This window comes from Lygodium microphyllum, chromosome 22, assembly GCF_053477565.2.
Source record: "Lygodium microphyllum isolate KBCC chromosome 22, Lygodium_microphyllum_v1.1.10, whole genome shotgun sequence".
In the NCBI taxonomy this organism is placed as follows: Eukaryota; Viridiplantae; Streptophyta; class Polypodiopsida; order Schizaeales; family Lygodiaceae; genus Lygodium; species Lygodium microphyllum.
In genome coordinates, this window is record NC_141156.1 from 86,871,944 (window position 1) to 86,895,657 (window position 23,714).

At 42.8% G+C, this 23,714-nt stretch overlaps 1 protein-coding gene across 4 annotated transcripts in view; it reads right to left on the minus strand.

Annotated features, from left to right (window-relative positions):
* The window catches only part of LOC148017381 (carboxypeptidase), a 64,165-nt gene extending 40,742 nt beyond the window's left edge, over positions 1–23,423 (minus strand). Inside the window, exons 1-2 of one of the 4 annotated variants that reach the window (XM_087663119.1) lie at positions 23,235–23,422; positions 23,036–23,146 (exon numbers count right to left, since the gene is read on the minus strand). In XM_087663119.1, coding sequence (XP_087519245.1) covers positions 23,036–23,146; positions 23,235–23,331 — 208 coding nt within the window. In that variant the 5' untranslated portion in view covers positions 23,332–23,422. Of the gene's footprint in view, positions 1–23,035; positions 23,147–23,234 lie in introns of all 4 variants that reach the window. The other 3 variants (XM_087663118.1, XM_087663117.1, XM_087663120.1) reach the window with 3 other exon arrangements.
* Between the last annotated feature and the right edge of the window lie 291 nt (positions 23,424–23,714).

A 23,714-nucleotide genomic window follows, 5' to 3' on the forward strand; every position in this document is an offset into this window, starting at 1 on the left:
TTGGTCGAACTTGATGAGACATATCCTTGACTTCCAGAATCTATGGGATCTTGTGCAAGGGTTGAAACCCCAACCCGATCCCGCACTTGTCCCATACAAGATTATCCGCTCATGGAAGGCTAGGAATGCCTCCACTATTGTCGAGCTGATACAAGGCTTATTGCCTAAGTTTCATTCTCAGTTTCAGCATTTTAACTTAGCATCTGAACGATGGGCACACTTGACTGACCGCTATGTGGCTCGAGAAAAGACCCGTCGTATCAATCTTGACCATGAGCTCCAGCTTTTCAAAATCACTAACCGGGATGACTTGAAAGTCAAGTTAGCGAGTATTAGTGTCTTCTCACTAAATTCTTCACTACGGGGACTCCCAAGTCCTTTGACAATCAAGTCACATTGTTCTAAATAAACTCCCCAAGAAATATTCAATTTTGTGGAAGGTATAGTTTCAAAGCCTACCATGCCTACCTACATTCTATGAATTTGAGTGTCAATTGTTACATTGCGCATGGTTGTTCAATCAATTTCATATGAATTCCTCTTCAAAGGGGGGCTCTTGTTGCTCATTCTCAGAAAGGGCAACAAGGGAAGGGAAAACTAAACCAAACCTCCCCTCAAAATCAAAATCAATCTGGGAAATCACAAGGAACATCTAATCTCTCAAACCTGGGTGGCAGAGTGTACCTAAAAAGAATAGGTATTATCAACATTGTCAAAAGGCTGGCCATTTTAACAACGCATATCGATCAAAGGCAAGAGGCACAGCACCAAAACCTAAGTCACAAACCCCCGCTTCTCAATTGTACAATCCCTAGCAAGGGAGGCAAGGTGATGGCAAGGGGCAATTTAAAGATCACACTCATACTGCCATCGCTCAGCCATCTCAGTCGACAACGTTCTCAACTCCAGAGGGCTTGTCTGACTGGTCTGCAAAGGTCCACATCGTCTCCATAGAGACATCAGATGCGAGTCTCGTCCACATCTGTGAGTTGCCTCCTAACAAGGTTACCATAGAGGCCTACTCGTCACATCGTCTCCATAGAGACATCAGATACGAGTCTCATCCACATCTGTGAGTTGCCTCCTAACAAGGTTACCGTAGAGGGCCACTCGTCACAATCGAGTACTTCAGCTCCTTTTTGGATTATGGAGAGTGGAGCTACACATCATATGACTCCTCTAGCGGACATTTTCCGTTCCCGAGCCCCTGTAGATGGACGGTTCTGCGTAGGAAACAACTCCTCGATCAAGATTCAGACTCAATGTTGTGTCAGTTTTGCCACTAACAAGGGTCCGGATCTGGCTTCGCCGCACAATGTATATCATGTCCCTCGACTTGGAGCGAACTTATCTATTCAGTAGCTTTGCTGGTTGGGGCGAGCAGTCTTCTTTACAGCGACCATAATCGACGTCCTTGACTCTCAAATTGGTTTAGTGATTGCTCACACTAAGGCATAGCCTAATGGCCTATACCACATGACACATTTCCTAATCGAGCCAACAACTGCAAGCTCCATGTTCCATAGCTTCCAGGCCTTAGCCACATCTTGGGAGCCTACGAACAATGAGCGCCTTTGGCATTTTCGCTTAGGGCATCTTGGTTATGACTCTCTTTATGAGTTGTCACACCGTGAGCTGGTTGAGGGCCTTCCGCGCCTAAAGCTAGCTCAAGATGTCTGTAAAGCTTATCAGCTTGGGAAGCAGCACCGTACCCCATTCCCTCAGCAAACCTCACATCGTGCTGAGACGCCTCTTAGATTGATTCATGTTGATCTTTGTAGGCCAACATCCACTGCCGCCTTGAACGGCGCGTTGTATTTCTTTTCGATAGTGGATAATCATTCCAAATATGTGTGGTTATACTTTCTCAAGCATAAGTCAGATGCTTTCATATATTTTTATGCTTGGGTGCTGCTAGTTCATAACCAAATCAGTCGTCGTGTTGATTGCACGAGTGATAGCAGTGGTGAGTTCATCTCCCACGAGTTTTCTCAGTTTCTACAGAAGCATGGCATCTCCCATCAACTCACCTCTACCAACTCTCCTTCTCAGAATGGAGTCCTAGAGCGTAGAAACCGAACCGTCATGGAAATGGCACGCTCTATGTTATTCGCAGCAAAGCTCCCTGAGCGCCTTTGGTTTGAGGCTGTTAACACTTCGGTGTACATCCTCAACCAGTGCCCAACTACAGCTCTTCTTCAGAAGAACCCATATGAGATATTTTTTGGCTCTTGACCTGCTATTTTCCACTTCAAAGTCTCCGGGTGTCGTGCCTACACACAGATGCCTAATGACAAGATAAGAAAGCTCACTCCCCGAGCTGATCTCCTTATTTTTATGGGATATTCCTATGAAGCGAAAGCCTATCATTTATTTGATCCTCGAACAAACAAGGTGATCATTAGACGAGATGTCGTCTTTGACGAGAGGGATATCGTGGCATCCTCTGCACAGGATTCCGATCTAATTTCTTCTTCCACATCATCAGAGATCGTGCCTACTAAGCCTGGTCTACTTTCCGCTCCTGATATTTCCGCAGATTCTTCCGCTCCTAGGCCCCCTCCTCGAGACCCGTTACCTCACTGATACCAACACACCATGCGGGATTCGGGGATTCTACCACTAGATTCCACTCCAGAGGGACCTAGAAGATCTGCCCGGCTTGCTCCTCAAATATCATTTGCATCATTGTTTACAGCTGATTATATAGTGCATTCTAAGCTGACAGGAGACTCTTCAGCACCCTCAATGGCGAGAGGCCATGGAGAAGGAGCTAGAGAGTATTGACCAAAATGAGACTTAGACATTGGTGGATCGTCCGAGCCACAAGAAAGTCAAAGTGGATTTTTAGGACCAAGCTAAAAGATTATGGGACTTTACACAAGTACAAGGCTCACCTTATTGTGCAAGGGTTTCGAGAGAAGCATAGCATTGATTATGAAGAGACCTTTGCCCCTACTGCGCGGTTGACTTCCTTTCCGTTGCTACTCGCGCTAGCCGCTCACCACGGCTGGCTGATCCATCAATGGATGTCAAGAGTGCCTTCCTGAACGGTTTCTTAGAGGAGGAAGTCTATGTGGAGCAGTCACCGGGCTTTCCTTCAAGGAACCCTAGGGATAAGGTATTCTGTTTGCATAAAGCTCTTTATGGGCTGAAGCAAGCGCCGCGGTCTTGGTTCCATAGGATGGATGAGTTCTTGCGTGCAGACTCACGAATACCATTCTACCCCTTATGACCCGAACTTATTGTTCAATCTACTGCAAAGGGGGTTAGCTATATCTTGTTATACATTGATGACTTACTCATCACACGCTGAGATTCTATTGCCATAGCGAAAATCAAGGCTAAGCTTAAATGTACATTTGAGATGACAGACCTTGGTTTGTTATCCTATTTCTTGGGGATGGAGATAGTTCGTTCTGGGGGCTGTATTTTTATGTCACAACAGAAGTACGCACTTTAGCTCGTGGATCAGTATACTCAGGATCAGCCACGGCCAGTGATCAAGCCTCTAGATCCTACTGTCCACTTGTCGAAGGATACCCTAGGACAGCCCTTCGATGCACATACCTATCATTTTGTTGTAGGAAAACTTCTTTGGTTAATTCACACTGGGCCAGATTTAGCTTACTCAGTTAGCAATCTCAATCAGTATTTCACAACACCTAGGATGTCACATTGAATTGCATGTCTTGGTGTGTTGCGTTATTTGTGGTGTACTTATTCTTATGGCCTGACATATGGTTCTGGTTTATGTTTGCAGGGGTACACTAATTCTGATTTGACAAGAGATCCTGACACCCGGCATTCCCATGGCGGCTACCTCTTTACCTTGGGCATGGCTCCCATTTCTTGGTCCAGCCGTAAGCAAGAGACGGTAGCGGCTTCCACGGCCGAGGTTGAGTATCGAGCTTTCTTCGATGGCACCACCGAGGCCATCTATCTGAGGAGTTTACTAGTGGTGCTTCACTTTCCATGTGACTCTCCCACAGTTGTCTACTGCGACAACCAGAGTGCCATTACCCTTGCAGGAAATCCGATCATCACACCACGGACACGGCATGTGGGAGTCCACTTCCACTCTTCCAAAGAGCAGGTTGAGCTAGGCACTATTCGCCTAGAGTTTGTGCCATCATCTGATAATTTTGCAGATATCTTAACCAAAGTGGTCAACCGGCCGGTTCTTCAATACCTGCTACCTAGGATCGGCTTGGGTACACCCTCCCCTACTTCTTCAGCTTGACAGGGAGAGGGTGCTTCCCTCTTGCTTTCCCTTCCAGTTTGAGAGGGGACGGCTTCTACTCTTGATAGTCACAGTGATGATACAGTTTTTTTTAGCCATTACATTCATTTATTCTTCTGTATTGTATTATGGACATTTGTAACTTCATCCGCACTGTCAGGATGACATGATTATAAAAGGGCACTTAAAACAAGTGAGCAATTCCCCTATGAGGGTACTGTCCCAGTGGCACCATTGCATAGCATATTGCATAAGCATGATATCTTGCATCTCCCTTTGCATTACCCCATGCATTGGCATTCTACTCATGTAAACATGCATCTGTGCGCATTTATCCCTTTTCGGTAGTTTGGAGTGGTCGACTCTAGGATCCACCATCTCCAAGGTAATCTTTCCCAACTTGCTTGCTTGCTTTGCTTGTCTCGCTTGCTTGACATATTTGCTATACACAAACCTTAGCCATTTCTTCATCATCGACGCCTAGTAATAGTAGGGATAGTATGCTTATCTTGTGAAGGTCTTGGGGTTTGACCATCCCCTATTACTCTCCCATTTAGGCACATATACTCAATAGGACGAAAACTGATTTGAAACCCTCACTTAATGTTCAATCTATCAAACCTAAAAAGCCCTCAAAAAAAAAACCAAACAAAAAGTCCATAGCTGGTTCCATCCACCTTTGTAGGGTTTGGTAGACCACTGGGCAGCCGACGTACGCCTTTTGTCCAATGCTCTGTCGTCTCTAGGGCGATCGCTTGGGCTCCCTTGGTAAGATAACCATCACCTCTTTAGTCTTAGTAGGCCACTAGGCAGCCAACGCACACCCTTTGTCCGATGCTTTGGCTGCTTTGGGGTGGAACGCCTTGGGGTAAAAGATAAACGAAAAAATGACTTGGCTGACCTCTATTCTCATGGCACCGTTGTTTGGCCTAAGAGGGGGTGTTGAGTTGACGTCTCTAGGGCGATCACTTGGGCTCCCTTGGTAAGATAACCATCACCTCTTTAGTCTTAGTAGGCCACTAGGCAGTCAACGCACACCCTTTGTCCGATGCTTTGGCTGCTTTGGGGTGGAACGCCTTGGGGTAAAAGATAAACAAAAAAAGGACTTGGTTGACCTCTATTCTCGTGGCACCGTTGTTTGGCCTAAGAGGGGGTGTTGAGCTAAAAATGCATTAGCTTTATTTAAACAGCCCTAAAACATGCTTAATTAATAAAGAAACCTTGTTTTATTTAAAAGAAACGCGATCCTAGAGAGTTTCTATGTCCCATGAGCACAAACCCACTTGGGAGGGCCCAAACTCTCTATAAATACATATTCTACCCTCCATTCAGCCCTTAATCTCGTTTTTGCAAATTTCAAGTGTTTCAGCTTACTGCCCACACCCCATTCGCGGAGGACATCTCAACCGAAGCTGTCCATTGCTGTCTACATCAATTGGCACATGATTTCCAACCCTCTTCTCGCAGTTTGGAGCTGATCCCAGCGAGGCGACTACTGTTCTTGCATAAACCTACTGTGGTACTACCTTCCACATCATTTGCAACTTGCGTTTGGCAGATTTCTCTCTTCTCCATCTATCGCCCAACTTCTGCAGGCTATCGCCAAGCTATGCGTTTGGCAGTTTTCTCTCTCCTGTAGACTATCCTACCTACGTTTTTAGTCTTTCTCTCCTACAGGCTATCTTACCTACGTGTTTAGTATTTCTCTCTCCTGCAGTCTACGTTTTTAGTCTTTCTCTCACATGTTGCCTGCGTTTTTAGTCTTTCTCTCTCCTCACTACTGTCTGTATCAGACCTAGCTTCTCACTGCTGCGTTTGTTGATGTTTGACATCCAGAGGCTGCCTTGTTGCGATTCGGGATCCGTTCAGAGTATGACACTCTCCAGCTCATTACCCCTGTCCTTCACTGTGTTCATTGTCTCTGAGTTACCCTAACCCTAACTGTGTTCTTTTATCAGTCTGTGCTGTCATACGATTTCTGTTTATATTTCTGTGTTAGGGTATTTCTTTACAATGACTCGTCGGAGGAGTTCATATTCCGCTCCGTCTTCTTCTCCTTCTTCTTCCTGGAAGCCACTAACTCTTTGTAGTCCTGCCGTAAACGACCTTTCTTCCCACAGTGGTAACACTGGGTCTTCGACTTTTCTTCGAACCCCTCTTTGAAGCAGCAAGAGCCTCACTAGAATCTCTAAGAAGATATTTGGAGAGGAAACACAACCAAACCACAAGCACAGACTACAGAAAATGAGAGTTCACATGCAATATTCACCAAAATCTGACCAAAACAAGAAGAAAGTTGTTGCGAAAAGTCAAAAAATCAGTCTGAAACTGCCCGAAACAGCAAAAGCAGCTTGAGAATGCAGTCATCCAGCCAAGAGAAGATACAAAGACACCAAAACGCAGGTTGGAACTGACACCAGGCAAGAGAGGGACTGACGCAGGCTGTACAAATGCTAACGTCAGCAAAAACACAGGATAAACAGGTCTCTTGGTTGGTAATGGTCAAAACAGTCCTGAAATCAGCAAAGAAAACACAGTAGAAGCATAGAACCTGAAATTCGATACCATGTTAGAAGTGGAGCAGCAATGGAAGCGTAAATATATGCTGTAATAAACTGCTGAAACACGAGACAAAAGAGAAAGGGAAAGAAAGAACACTAAATAACACAATACAAATTAGAACTCAAATGTATGCTCAGGAAATGGAATCCATATATCCAACACGCAACAGTCGCATACAACAATGAGTCACTAGCTGTGTGGGCATCGGCACTAGCTCCTCTCCCCGGAGTCTCCACATGTGTGATGGCAGATGAGTGAGTGAGTGAGGAGAAACCTAAATACACAGGACAAAAATATGTCCTCAATATGATCAGGTCAGCCAACATTTAATGCTAGTCAACTAGAAATAAATGCTCAATATGACCAAAATGAAGACCACAAAAAATGCCTAAATATCCTAAATAATGTGCCCAACCTCTCCATGCACAAACTCACACATGAGCTGACATATCTGCTAACAAATGGATGCTCCTTTAGCTCAACGTACTAGAAGGGCTACTAGATATGCAGCACATGATGCAAGGGGAGCCCATTTGGTTGATTTTACGGAAGTAGATGATTGTGATAAGCATGCATAAGCTCACTCTTGGATAATAATGAGCCTACTTCCTTGGACCAAGCTCAACAAGATATACATTAGATGTAGGCCATGCAAGATGAGTTGGACTCTATTGCCACTAACTCTACATGGGATCTTGTGGATTTACCACTTGGCAAGAAGGCCATTGGCACAAAATGGGGTTTTAAACTCAAACACAAGGCTGATGGTACCATTGATAGGTACAAAGCACAATTGATAGCAAAAGGCTATGCACAAAAAAAGGGCATAGATTATGAAGAGACTTTTGCTCCTACACCGCATGAGTATAGTGAGATGTATAATTGCTATGGCTGCAAATTATGGTTGGAAGGTACATCAATTGGGCATTAAGACACCATTCTTGAATGGGGATTTGCATGAGGATATTTATGTGTCACAACCTCCAAGTTTTGTGGTTAAGGGGAAAGAGCACACAGTATGCAAGCTAAACAAAGCTCTTTATGGTCTCAAACAAGCTTTTCGTACATGGTACTCTAAAATTGATGCACATTTGGCTGGCAAAGGGTTCAAAAACACTCCAACTACTCCCACTCTATACATTAAGAATGAAAGGGGGGACTTGATGATTATCATTCTTTATGTAGATGACATGCTGCTCATTTGACCTTCAAATGCAAAAATTGCAGATTTAAAGGCCGAATTAAAACATGCATTTACTATCTCAGATATGGGCTATCTACAGTATTATTTGGGGATTCAATTCACCCAATATCAGCATGGTATCATCATGTCAAAGTCACAGTATGTGGATAAGCTATTACAAAGTTTTAATATGCAAGATTGCAACCTATGTGCACTCCTATGGAGCCAAGCTTAAAGCTGTCTATGCATGATAGTGAAGAGATATCTAATGTTGCAATTTACAGCCTATCTTATTTACTTTGCAACACATGCCCTGACATTCAGTATGCAATATCTCAGGTAAGCAAGTATATGCATAGCCCATGGACCATACATTGGCAAGCTATTAAGCAGATCTTCAGATACTTGCAAGGTACTCAATCACATGCATTATTATTTCCCAAGGGGAAGACTTGCAATTACTGGCTTACAGTGATTCAAATTGGGCTCGTGATGCAAACACTAGATAGTCTACTAGTGGACATTGTTTCTTTCTAGGCCGTTCATGACTAAGCAAGAAATAACCTACAATGGCTACCTTGTCCTGTGAGGCTAGACAGCCTTCACAAGAAGAGTGGAATGTGTATGGTTGTGCAGATTGTTGGCTGATCTACATTTACCATTGGAGGGTCCTACACCCATTCTTTTTTACAATTAGAGTGCTATTGCAATGGCACGAAATCCTATGTTTCATGCTCGCATGAAACACATTGAGGTGCATTACCATTATGTCAGAGAGAGAAGCTATGCAAGAGAGATTAGCTTAATGTATGTTTCTACACAAGAAAATGTTGCAATCATTTTCACCAAGGCACTACCTCGTGAGAAGTTTGAGGCTTTTCACAAGTCCTTAAACTTATTACCCTTTGGTGATTGATCATTCCTGTACTTTACCATATTGGCACTGCAGGGGGGTGTTAGAATTTGCCAATTCTATGGGCAATGCCTAATGTTTTAGTCTTTAGGTTTTTTTCAATTCTTAGTGTGAACACAACTAAAGTTATAAGTTGTGTCACCACTCTTAGAGTTAGAGTTAGAGTTCTCTAGTTGAGTTAGAGCTAAGTCTATCTTAGACCTATCTTGTACATTTCAGTCTCACTCTTTCAGTTCAACAAGTACACTCTACCCTTTTACTTTAACGCGCTCTCATTGTCTCTCTTTTCTCTCCTCCATAGCTAGTTGTCATTTTCCAAGTGCTTGAAATGTACATCAATTGAACATCAAAACCGCATTTTTGAATGGTGATTTACATGAGGAATGTATGTTTTTCAACCTTGTAGTTTTGTACAGTATATGTTTTACAATCTTGTGGTTTTATGCAAAAGGGGCAAGAAAATAATGTGTGCAAATAGAAAAGGGCTTTGTATGTTCTAAAGCAAGCACCTTGAGCTTGGTATAAGAAGATGCATGCATACTTAACTACACGTGGTTTTCAAAATAGTCCCATTGAGAGCACATTATATATTAGACATGAGGATGATGTGCCTCTGATCATTGTGGTTTATATTGATGACATTCACTAGTTCTAAGACACACATTGATGTTAGGCTGAGTTGAGTTCATGTTTTGACATGTCAAATTTAGGCCTACTACATCATTATTTGGGCATTCAATTTAAGTAGTGTGATAGAGGTATTGTTTTGTGTCAAACAAAGTATGTTGAAACATTATTGCAAAGATTTGGTCTAGAAGACTGCAAACCTATTGATAATCCTATGGAGACAAGTTTGAAGTTGAGCCTTCATGATGCTGGAGATAGTTTTGATGTCTTTCTTTATCAACAAGCTATTGGATACTTGAGTTATGTATGCATTACTAGGCCTAACATTCAATTTGCAATCTCACATATGAGCAAGATTATGCACAACCCAAGCATTAAGCATTAGCAGGCAGTGAAACGGATCTTTCATTGCTTGAGTGATACTTTGCACCTGGGGCTATTTTATCCCGAGGAATTATTACCCCGCCAAATTTACATACTTTTTTGAATTCTGACTGGGCTAGTTGTTACGATACTCGTGTATCCACAAGTGGTTTTTGCCTCATGCTTGGTAACTCACGCATACAGTGATTGAGCAAAAAGCAACCCACTGTGGCCACTTCTAGTTGTAAATATAAGTACAAGGGCAACTTTTGCAACTACAGTTGTGTTAGCAGAGTATGTCAACTCATATGTAAGTCTGAGCATGTATTGTGGGTTGGGCACATTATGTAGAAATTTTAGGCATTTTTTGTGTAGCATTTTATGCTTTATAGCATTTATTGTTGCCAATCGGCCAACATTGATGCTAGCCGACCTGACATTTTTTATGGCATTATTCATGCCTATATATTCCAAGCTCCTCCTCCTCAGTCAATCAGTTCACCACTTGGAGGTCCCGTGGAGAGACGAGCCGGTGCCAATACTCACGCAACCAATGGCTCACTGTTGTATGCAACAGTCTCGTGTCTGATACATGGATTCCATTTCCCAAGCATACATCTAAGTTCTCATCTCTATTGTGTTCTCTCTTTCTTTTCTTTTCTCTTTTATCTTGTATTCAACATTATTGTAGCACATGTTTATACTTCCATTGCTGCACAACTTCTGACATGGTATCAAATTTCAGGATTTGTGCTCCTGATATATTTTCTTGCTAGTTTTAGGACTGTTTTCACCCTTGCTGATCATGCGACTGCAGTTCCAACCACGCGACCTGTTTTACCTGCGTTTTCTACACACTTGCCATCGCCTGCTGTCTACAGCCCCTCTCTACCTGCGTTTCCGGTTTTCAAACTGTTGCGACGGTTTTTCAGCCTATTTGTGGCAGTACTCAACCTGCATTTTGCTGTTCGTAACTCCTTCCTTGCTGGACGACTGTAACTTCACGCCATTTTTGCTGTTTTTGGCAGTTTTTGACTGATTTTTTTGACTATTTGCAGCAGCTTTTGTCTTATTTTGCTCAGATTTTGGGTTATATTGTATGTGAACTCTTGCTTTTTCCAGTCTTTGATCGTATTTTGGCTATGTTTCCTCTCCAAATACCTTATTTTCTCTACTTCTCTTCTAAATCCTCTACAGATGGCTCCTCCATACACATCCACTAATGACAAGCTCCATGGACCTTATTATCACACGTGGAGTGCGGTAATGAAAGCCTGGTTCATCCAGAAGCAGTTATGATACATGGTTTACGGAGCTATTGCACGTCCTCAACAGCCTTCTCCTGTTCTAGCTAATTTTGATGAAGACAACCATGAGGAAGCAGTGCTTAGATGGGATTCGGATGATGCCCGTGCTTACTCGGTCTTACTTCGGTGTATTTCCAAAGAAGTCCTACCAGCGGTCACCTCCTGCAAGACAGCTTCAAACGTATGGTTGAAGTTGCAACTAATGCATGAGGCTCCTTCCACCATGAGGGCCGTTACTCTCTATGGCCACCTCCAACAACTGAAGTTTGAAACCAAAGATACAATCCAATCATTCCTACTTCGAGTTACCCAAATCTAGGACCAGCTTCGGACTATGCAATCTACCCCATCAGAGGCACATCTTGTTGGTACGGTACTCTACAAGCTTCCTCCAGAGTTTGATGAAGTGGCGAATGCTTTGAGGGTGCAAACATCTACAACTCGTGTCAGTTTTCGTCACATGTCCTCGATGCTACTTGAGCATGAGGCGAATTTGCGACTACAAGAGCCACTTCCATCACATTTTGGAGGTTCAGATGAGGCTCTTGCAGCTTCAGAGAGGGGTTCGAAGACGAAGAATTCGACGGCCTAGTGTTACCACTATGGCAAGAAGAGCCATTTGAGGAAGGACTGCAAAGAGTTAGCAGCTCCCATGAAGAAAAATGAGCAAAAGACGAAGTAGGATACGGACTTCTCCGACGAGTCATTATCTGCCTCAGATTCCAACTCACATTCTCCGGCCAAGGCAAAGTCCAAGGCGCGGAAGGGATCCTCTTCTTTCGATCGCGGGAAGGGCTTAGTGGCCCCTTCCTCAGCTGCTTTCTAGTGGTGGTGATGATGTCATCCCGCACGACTCTCCAGTGCCAAAGAGGAAGTGTGAGAGGGTGGTGAGATGGGGTAGCTGCGCCTCATCTATATTTCTATACAGATACACAGGATCCAGAGAGAAACGTCCCTGATGCATCGACCAAAGTCTGATAGGTTCAAATCCTAGAGCTAGGATTGACATCCAGGTTCATGATGGGCTAATTATTTGACAAAGAGAGGGTGGCATTTGTCTAGAGCTCACATGAGGGGACACTTTGGTGGTCTGGCCAAAGGACAAAGATCCATGGTCATTTATGCACCACGGCATTGGTGACAAGATGGTCACGTGTGCTACATCAAAGGCATTGTTAACAGACATTGAGAGTTGTTGTGATCTTCTCTATCTTCAGGAGTTGGTACAATCAACATCGACATCAGGTTCTCTCCGAGGCACCTTGGTGCTGGCTTGATCACCCACTGCCTGGGTATCCATGGTTCTACTTGGTGGTTCTATGTTGTATGGACTATGATGAGTCATTTATCATTGTATCATTGTATTGTATTAGCTCACCCATGATCTGAGAGAGGGTGTTAGCACAGTATGTCAACTCATGTGTGAGTCTAAGCATGTATTCTGGACTGGGCACATTATGTAGATATTTTAGGCATTTTATTGTGCAGCATTTTATGCTTTATAGCATTTATTGTGTAACATTTTATGCTGTATAACATTTATTGCTACTAGTCGGCCAACATTAATACTAGCCGACCTGACATATTTTATGGCATTATTTATGCCTATATATTATGGGCTCCTCCTCCTCAGTCAATCAGTTCAACACCTGGAGATCCCATGGAGAGAGGAGCCAGTGCCAATGCCCACGTAGCCAGTGACTCACTGTTGTATGCAACAGTCTCATGTCTGATATATAGATTCCATTTCTCGAGCATACATCTAAGTTCTCATCTGTTGTGTTCTCTCCTTCTTTTCTTTTCTCTTTTGTCTTGTGTTCAGCAGTTTATTTCAGCATATGTTTATGCTTCCATTATTGCACCACTTCTGACAAGTTTAGTGTGTTTAGCTTAGAAGCCTCTTGGCTGATTTGGGTGTTGGATAGTCATTTGCCACCACCATCTTCATTGATAGTCAAAGCACATTGAGGTTCTCCCCTTTGTGAATTGATCTAGTCCACTAGACATGGCACTTTCCTATACATGAGTACTAGCTCTTGTTAACCGCATCATTCTTAGGGAAGATTTCTTACTATATTTTGGTAGTGATGAGTATAAATAACACGGGACTGCCAAGGCGCCTTTTTTCCTCTTTAGGTCTTTTGTCCCCGGTCTTGTGTATATGCCTATTCACTTTTAGGGCATACTTAGTCTTGTAAATCTTCTCTATTGATACCTCTCAATATACCTTGAGTTGTGCTCTCTCAAGCTTCTTCTCCTCCAAGCTATGTACTATCATTCCTACACCCCTACATCCGACAAAATAGTGCCATGTGCTTCACTAGAGCAAATTTTTTCACACATCACATAGAGTCCGTGTATTACTCATTATCTTAATAATTTGCTAAAAGATATTGGAACATTCACATGGATCAAAAGTATCATTCTCACATAAAGACGATCTCTTTTGTGTCCACTGCCATCTCTCTAGCTATGTATAGACAATTTGCTACAAACGAGCTATTGAGTTACTCAAAAACCAAGCTTGCTAATAACTTCCTTGTGGTGGTTTCACAAAACTTGTAAGTCCATCGGTGGCAATATGACTTGCCTATGGCCTTCTCAAGATCTGTGGTGTAAAGACGAAAAGCTTCATGAAGAGGCCTAGGCATTGTGGAGAAGAATGAGGGCAATGGAGGAGAGGGAGAGAAAGAGAGATTTGGGAAAGGGAGAAGGAGAGGATGTATGGATAAAAGTGAGAGAGAAAGAGGAAGAGGAGGGAATGTGGATGAAAGCAAGAGAGGAAGAGGGAGAGGGACAAAGAGAGGAGAGGAAGAGAAGATTTGGATAAAAGTGAAAGAGGAAAGGAAAGAGGGAGAGGGAGACTAGGTTAAAGCAGAAGGAAACCTTGCATTAACTCAACACTCACAAAGGTATTTCATGCCTTCCAAAAATGGACAACCTCAAATGGAGCAAGGCAAGGATCTAGTTCAAATCCCAACCCTTGCACAATGTCCCATAAGTGTTGTCACTCAAGGGCATGCCTCAATGTAGCCATCTCATCGGCTATGCATTGATGTCCTTTGATCCATGATCTAGGCTTCCTAGGCATTTGCATTGTCATTAAACGATGTTGTTTTCCCTAGTGTCTTAGACACTAAGTGACACCAAGGTTAGGATTTTAGTTAGGGTCTCCTATGGCTATTAAGCCGTTTAGGGTGAGCTTTTATTATAAAAAGTAACTTTGTGCATCACTACCGCATAATTGTGGCACTATTTATTGTAATCACCTTGAGCGTTCTACTCTCTCTTATTCATTAATACATCACCTCTCATTTTGTGATTGAGTCGATAATTCTTGCATTATCTTTCATTCTCTATCAATTAATCACGCAATTACTTTACACCTAGACCAACAATGGTATCAGAGCCACTTATCTCCATCTGTTTCCTGCAAACACCTTTCTTATAGCCATTGCTATTGAGAATCACACCTCAACCGACTGCTGCTCATTGTCATTGTGCCAGCTTTCATCAATAACTTGTCCCACAATCCTCACACTCCCCTCGACCCAAGGCTTCTATCTTCAATCTCTATACAAAGCATCCAGGTACCTCTCAACCAGGCCTTCTCTCATCGTCTACAGCTCATCGGCTACCTCCAAGTAACCATGGCCTCATTGTCCATGTCGTGCCAATATCTATCATAAGCTGACAATAGCCACCCATTCAACAATCCTGCTCACCAAGTCTGCCTACACCACCTATTGTCCCTACGCTTCCATAGGTCTATTGTAGGGAAGCTTCTTTGGTTGATTCACACTAGGCTAAATTTGCATACTTAGTTAGCTTACTTAGTCAGTATTTCATTGCACCTAGCATGTCATATTGGACTGCTTGTTCACATGTTTCAAGATATCTTTGATGTAACTATTCTTATGGTTTGATTTATGGTCATGAGTTATGCTTGCAGGGTTACATTGATTCTAATTGGGCAAGAGATCCCAACACCCGACATTCTTGTGGTTTCCTTTCTTTACGATGGCACCACTAAGGCCATCTATTTGAGGAGCTTGCTAGCAGTGTTTCAATTCTCTTGTGTTGTTCCAACTATCATCTAACTACTATAACCAGAGTGCAATTGCACTATCTGGTATCCCCATCATCACCCCACAGACAAGGCAAAATGGAGTAGATTTTCACTTCACCAGACCGGAGGTTGAGGTAGGTACTATTTGCCTAGAGTTTGTGCCATCATGTGAAAATTTTGCAAATATTTTGACTAAGGCAGTCAATCAGCTGGTTCTATAGTACTTGTAATCCAAGATCATCTTGGATTTACCCTCCCCTACTTCTTCACATTGATAGGGAGAGGGTGACTCCCTCCAGCTTTCCCTTTCACTTTGAGAGAGAGTGGCCTTCTTCTCTTAATGGTTGCAAGATTTTGATTACAGCTTGATTCAGACAAAAAGTATTTATTTTATACTTTGTATCATCATCCACATTATCACAATAACCATGATTATAAAAGGATGCTTGGACAAGTAAACAATTCCCCTGTGAAGGCCCTATACAAGTGGCATTGTTACATTGCATTTTGCATAAGCATAATCACTTACATTGCCTCTTGCATAACTCCAATGCACCTGCATTCTATTCTTATAAAGATGCATCTATATGCATTTATCCCTTTTCAATCTTTAAAGTGGTCAACTCTTGATCCACCATATTCACAACTAATATGGTAGTGTCCAAGGGTACTTTTCCTTGTTTGCTTTCTTCACTTACCTAGCTTGCTTCCATCTATCTTTTTTGCCTCTATCACATACTCCCCATAGCCTCATCATGCCACTTTTCCTCAATCATCAACACCCACTAATGGATGGGATAGCTTGTTTGTTTTGTAAAGGTCTTAGGGCTGACCAACCCTTATCATCCTCCCTTTGGGGCATGGATACTCAATAAGATGAAAACTTATTGAAAACACTCACTCAATAATATACCTTGAAAACAACACAAAAAAGTCATCCCAAAGAAAAAAAGCAAAGTCCATTGTGGTTCCATCTGCCTTTGCAAGACTTAGTAGGCCATTGGGTAGCCAACATGTACCCTTTGCCCAATACTCTGTCCTCTCTGGAGTGAATAATTAGGCATCCTTGGTAATATTATTATTGCCTCTGTAGTCTTAATAGGTCACTAGGCAACCAATATACACTCTTTGCCCAATGTCTTGGCTGCTTTGGGGTGGAACACCTATCAAAAATAACATGTATGATCTAATACTATGTCAAAATATGAGTACATAGAGATAATAGGGCTTGCGAGGAGTAACACAAAGTATGTACAGCAAACACCAAGACAGAAGAGAAACTTAGAAACACAAGAAGACCATGGTGATGATGCACTAAATCATACTATGAGAAGAAAAGCTGATACAATGGAGCCGAAGCTCAAAAGATAATTGCAATGTCCTATCTAAATCAAGCGGCAACACCTGTGGAAAATTTGCATAGAGGAATCACTGGAAAGTGAAGGTAAAGGACAGCTATTGAGGGAGCGAATTGCAATCCTCTAATGTTGTCGAAGATGTGGAAGATGACCACGAGCTATCGAGGGAGCGAACTGCATTCCTCTGATGTTGGGGAGTGACCTAGGGAACAAAATGCAAATCCCAGAGTGTCGGAGCTATCAAACCCAAGGAGAGCAGCCCAGATGTTGACACCAGGTAAATAATGATGATGCCAGATGATGGAGGATAAGCCATGGTACAAAAACGCAGGTCCCAATAGCCTCTATGTGACAAACGAGTGATGCCAAGTGATGGAGGAGAAGCAGGCTGCAAAAACACAAGTCCCAATAGCCCCTATGATAGAGGAATGATGAAATCACCGACACTAGGTGGTGTAGACTATCGCCACAGACTAGGATACTGACGCCAAGCTAGAGATGATGATGCTAAGCAAGTAGAAGACCTCCAGTCTGAAAAACGCACGTGAAGGTGGAGCCTAAAGGAGAAGGGTGTTGACGCCAAGCAGATGATGGTGATACCAAGTGGAAGATGCTCCAAACACAAGGCCTGATGAAGGAACAAGACGCTTGAAGCAAAAGAAGGGTGAGAGCAGCCACAAGCCGCGAACCGCAATATCCTCTTGAAGGGGTGTGAGGGTAGTGGAAGTAGCTAGAGAGAGAAGGGAAGTGGAGGTGGCGATCGTAGAAGGTGGTTAAGAAAGACTAAAGAGAGTGATTAAGAATGAATAAAGTGATTACCTATTTATAGGCAGCTCTATGTTGGAGATTGGTTGCAGATTGGCAGGTACCTTAGTACACTAAGCAAAAGAGATGAATGGACAGATGAAGAGTTCAAGAAGATCAGAAGGAAAGCCTATGGTTATTTTCTCAAGGACGGATTTCTTTGGAAGCATCCGAAGAAAAGAGGCGGATTACCTTTGCGGGTTGTCTGCGATAGAGAGACACAGTTACAGGTGATGAGGGAGTTTCATGAGAGTCCTTGGGCTGGTCATAGAGGAGTGTGGGCTACTTATGAGAAAATCAAGGAGAAATATTGGTGGAAAGGCATGTATAGGGATGTTTCTCACTTTGTTGAGACTTGCAGAGACTGCCAGATGTATTCAGTAGTGCGTCATCGAGATGAGCTTCATCCGACCTATCCGCTATGCATTCATTATAAGTGGGTAGTTGATTTGGTTACCATGCCTATTGGTCTATGGCAGATGAGATACATTGTTTTGGCTAGAGAGGATCTTATCAATCATGTTGAGGGCAGATCTTTGAGAACGAAGACTAATAGTGCAGTGTGTAAGTTCTTATTGGAGGAAATTTTCTGCAGGTATGGTTGTGTGGGTAAGATCACTGCGGATCGTGGTGAATTGGATGCAGATGAAGCTAGGGAATTTTTCTCACAGCTAGGAATCAAGTTGGCTCTAACCACAGCATATAATCCAGAGGGAAATGGAAAGAGTGAAAGAGGGCATCCGCCGATAGTGAAAGCATTACCCAAAGCATGCAGAGGACGGATTGGAGAATGGCCGAGACTTGCTATCTAGGGTGGCGCACCATTGTGTGGGCACCCACTGAAAAAGTGGCCAAAGTGTGGATACCAACCCTTTTTGGGGCTATCAATGTGAAACCCTCAATGAAGTGTATGAACTGAAGAAGTGGGTTTCTCAACAATGCCTTGCGGTAAAAGAAAAGAACATGGGCTTGGGCTTGTTTGCAATCCCTCCTAGTACTAGTTTTGGGCTTGAGAGAAGATGTTGAGGTAAATTTGCATTAGCTTCTTTAAAACAATCCCAAAACATGCTTAACTAATGAATTTTACAAAACTTTACTAAAAGAAATGCATTCCTACAGAGTTCCTGTATCTCACATTACAAACCCTAATTTAAGAGGCCCCAAACTTTCTATAAATAGGCAACCTGCCCTCCATTCAGCCCAATCTCATTTTTGTAGTTTGCAGGTGGTGAAGCTTTACTGTCCACAACCCATTTGTGGAGAATATCTCAGTCGAATCTATCCGTTGTCATCATCTATGTAACGTTCCGTCGTCACACAAAACCCCCCTCTTTTTTTAAAAAAAAATAATCAAATTTTTTTTATTACCACCCCCCTTGTCGTCGCCGACAAGTGGCCGGGGGGGAAAGAGAAGGAAGACGGCACGATGTCATGGAAAAAAGGACGAGAGAAAGCCGTTGCCGATGACATGAAGGAGGAGATGACGTAGCAGTTGGTGTAGGGGGAGGAAAGAAGAAGATGACACGGCAAGGAAGGAGGAGTTTACGATGATGTCGAAGAGCACGGGTCTACCACTAATCCATGCCACCTCGACCAGTCCGTTGTAGCGGACTCCTTGCACCACTCCACCTCTTCCACGCCCCTCCCCTTTTGCTGCCGAGGAAGAGAGAGGGAAAGGAAGGGAGAAGTGAAAAGAGAGAGAGAGAGAGAGAGAGAGAGGAAGAGAGGGAGAGAGGGAGAGGTAAGGAGAGAGAGGGAGAGGGTGAGAGAGAGAAGTTGCAAAGCGCGGGTATCAAGAGAAGTTAATTGTATCTAGATGTTGTGCGACAAACTCGCACATAGCATAATAGCATTCCAAGGTATTGTCGACTCTCCTTTTCGTGAAAATAATAGACGGATATTTCCCCACACTGAAAGTATGTTGTAGCTTGACGGATTGCATTATAAGTAATCTAGCCTAGGGGAAATTCAATCTCAAATCTGTTAGATCATTGGGATCTTGATGATGTGTGAGTTAACATAAACAACCATAAGGCCTAAGACTAAGAATGCCTTGGGATCCGTCTAATAACCACTACATTTATCAATCCAATTTGGAGATTGGGCTAGATCCGAACACAACTCCGGCCCCCAAAGGCAAGTGGAGAGCTTAAGGAATTAAGAAGACCGAGTCAACGTAAAGACCACTACTCTTTGGAAAGAAGGCTGGGTTATCGATCAATATAAGTGATTAATAGAACTTATGTCTTGTACAGTGTTTGAAACCTTAGTCAAAAGAAGGGCGTGTCAAGTAAATTTTACATAGAACTGCTTCTGATCCCAAGGGAAAGAGCAAATACGCGATGGAAAGGTTATCGCGACTATTCCTGCAATGTTTGAAAAATGGATATCATTGTTTTTTGTTGACTGAACAAATAATGTCCTAAATGATTTTGTATTAAATTGATTGTTGGGATGTAATTTTAATAATTATTCCACGCTCTTGTGTTTGAGGGTAAATGAATGGCAAGGGTCAATGATGACAAGTTGCCATGGGAAAATAAAGGAATGTTTCCTTGGAAGATAATATTAGACTGATTGCCTTGATTGTGCTTGATTCTTACTTGGATTAATTAAGGAATGATATCTTGTGCACGTGGATCATCTCCAAGGTCACGCCACATTTCAACCTGAGAAGGGCACTCCTCGATTCAAGGGCCGAAGGTCGAGTGGTGAAAAGACCAACCACGGAAGTTGTGTCTCACTCCTAGGTCACTTGGGGTCAGCGAAGCTTTGGACACCCCTTGCCTAGTCCGGAACGGAGTTGTAGACTGCCGTGAGCCCAACGTCTAGGCATTGGAAGATCCGATTCTAGATATTGAATGGAAATTTATTATGCCATGTGATTTGAACCGGGTACTTTTGTTGGACAAAAGGGATACATAATTTCTTCTGTATGGGCAAGAGACAAAGATTAACGTGAAGATAAGTTAAGAAATTTGTTTAAACTTGTTTGTCAAAGGATTGCTTGCTCTGTATTCGTATCTGTGCTGTAAATTATGCGAACAAATCCTATTCCCTAAAAGGCTTAATTAATAAAGCTGATTTTAAATATCGCACACAATTGTGGTAGAACCTAATTAGAAAACTAAAGCTATCAAGGAAAGCAGGTGAGCAGAACCCCAACAGGTCTATCCTACAGCAGGGTGGTCCCAGAGAACTGGGAGGCTTCTCACAAGGTTTTACCGTCATTCGACCCTTAGAAATTATTAGAACCCCGATTCATGCCGTTTTAGGGGACCGGGATGGAACTATGCCCTATAAGCAGAGAGGTTGAGCGGCACATCCCTCTCATTTCCCATTCTCTTTGAACCAAGTGCGGCATGGGTCTGCTTCAACTTGTGTATCTCTGCGTGAAGTAGGATGTCCAGAACCCGACGCTAGAATGCTATTAGAAGACTTTGACCCCTAGGAACCCATATTTCAGGTCGATCCTAGTGGATTCGGCCGTGAACGTTCCGTTGCGAAACGGACTCGAGAAACCCTAGGCAACAAACCCCAGAACATTCCATGGAAGTGCCGGCCAGCAATGCTTAGATTCGTTTCTTGATGAACCGCTAAAACGTGCTTGGACAGTCAATACGCAGGCACGTTACAGTTAGTATCAGAGCAAAACTTCGTAATGATATATGATTGATTAATGTATGGTTCGCAGATATATCCTAAACGGAATAAACCTTACTCTTGTAACTACAATTAACCCGAGTAATATGAGTTGCATCTGTTTGGGGGCCTAGGACTTACAAATGATTAGAGATACTCTAGCGAGGAATGGCAATTATAACTTGCAATGAATTTTCCTTAAGTGTTCTTCTCAACTAATATAGATTGGGTCTTACCAGAATATCAAAGTTTAGGAGTATTCTTTAATATTACTAGCAAAGCCGATTAACCATGGACCTCAGTCTAGATCTAAAAAGTGGACAATTCGGAAACAGAGTTTCCGCGATAAAGGACCACTTCAGTTTGTTGAAAGGATCCTAGGACAATTTAGTTTAAAGAAGATAATCTTGCCAAGGATGACCAAAAATCTTGTGACTCCAAGTGATAAAGTTTCGCGTTGTTTCTATGCAAGGAGCTAGGTCATTTCAAAAGGGAATATCCAAAGCACCCTAAACACCGATGCTCCGAGCGCCACAACATTAAACATAACCACATCAATTGACCCAAAGAACTCAAAGAAAACTTGAACTTACAAGGAATGAAATTGTACAAGCTCCAGTGATCCAAAATATACCAGATACTTAGAAAACACCTAGAAGATATCCATGAGATGTGACTACGATAAACTCTTCTCTTGTAATCCAGATTTGGATGAGAGAGGAAGAGAAAGAAAGAGGTGAGATGATAAAGAGACAAAGGAGAGAGAAAGAAGAAGAAGAGGGAAAGAGAAAGAGAGAGAGAGAATCTTTCTCTTTCTCTCCTAAGAGGATGGGCATCATTTTTCCCCTTTGCCCGCGAACCACTATACCTCTTTCCACGAGATTATTGTCCACCCGCAAGCCTAATTCTTTCTCCCAATTGGTCCCACTAATCGAGCTCAAGGTTAGTCCTGTGCGACTTGCGTCTAAGAGAGATGAAGACCGAGAATATCTCCCAAGCGGAAAATATCGCGCACAAAAGGCAACCCCATAACAAGCAACGAAACCTCAAGTAAAGGCATCACTTCCAATCCAACTGCAATACCAGCTATAAGTAATGTATTTTCAAATTAATAGATGTTTGTCTTAATTCTCGCATGAAGTACATTAGATGCCACACGAGATTAGATCATGGAAAGAGATAGGCTTCATCTCATACATTTAAAAGACAAAGTTGTAAAGCACGGATATCAAGAAAAGTTAATTGTATCTAGATGCTGAGCGACAAACTCACACATAGTATAATTGAATTTCAAGGTATTATCGACTCTTCTTTTCATGAAAATAATAGATGGATATTTTCCCACACTAAAAGTATGTTATAGCTTGCACGTTTAACGAATTGCATGATAAGTAATCTAACCTAGAAAAAATTAAATCTCGAGTCTGTTAGATCATTGGGATCTTGATGATATGCGTAGTTAACACAAACAACGACCATAAGAACTAAGGCTAAGAATACCTTGGGATCCGCATGATAACCATTACCTTAATCTATCCAATTTTGAGATTGGGCTAGATCCAAACATAACTCTGGCCCCCAAAGGCAAGTAGAGAGCTCAAGGGATTGAGAAGACCGAGTCAAACTAAAGATCACTACTCTTTGGAAAGAAGAAAGAAGGTTGGGTTATCGATCAATATAAGTGATTAATATAACTTATGTCTTGAACAGTGTTTGAAACCTTAGTTGAAAGAAGGGCATGTTAAGTAAATTTTACATAGAACCGCTCCTGATCCCAAGAAGGAGAGCAAATGTGCGATGGAAAGGTTATCGCGACCATTCATGAGCAGCTTTCTCAGAACCTTGACTCTCAGTTTTTGGTGCATTCGCATATAAATCAGCAAAATTCCAGTGCACTCATTACACAAATGTGACACCAGAGAAGGAAACCAAATGGCAAGAAAGGACAAACAGCTACTACTCACCCCCAAAATGAGCAGTATGGTAGCGGCAGGCGCGAGGGTGATTCTCTGCAGGGTTAAACTGCTTCTTGCAATGCCGGCATGTCCTCAGAGATCTTTGCTGCCCCGTCGAAGCTGTTTCAGTATTCAGTACGATCGGTGATCAGCAGTGAAACACACACACGCACCCTCTCTGTCTCTCTCTCTCATATCAGAATCTCACCTGCGTTCGCCCTCACAGTTGCGGGAAACGCTCGACTCTGCGATTTCCAGGGCACGACAATGAGTAGCAAAGAGTGGCTGGCCTGCATCATTATCATCAATCGGCTAACACGCGCACGATCGGCTAACACGCGCAGCCTTGATGAGAGGAAACTTTTGGATTCCCAAATGCCTTACGTACTAGGTAGTTGCCTCAATGAAAGGAAATTTTTGCAACATGCCCAAATGCCGCATGTGAAAATCGGCTGGTTAGGTAAGAAAGGGGACACGCACAAGCAAATTCACTTCCCCTTCTTGGCTCATTCACTAGCAGCAATTCGTCCCCATAGAGGCCCAAGTCGTGGTGGTCAATGGTCCCCACAAATGAGCATGACAAGGAGATGGAAACACTAGCACGAATGTTGGGGTTGAGGCACACACAAGTCCCTTGACTTGCATGTGCAACTTTCAGTATGAAAGCGCAACATCCCCACATAAATTC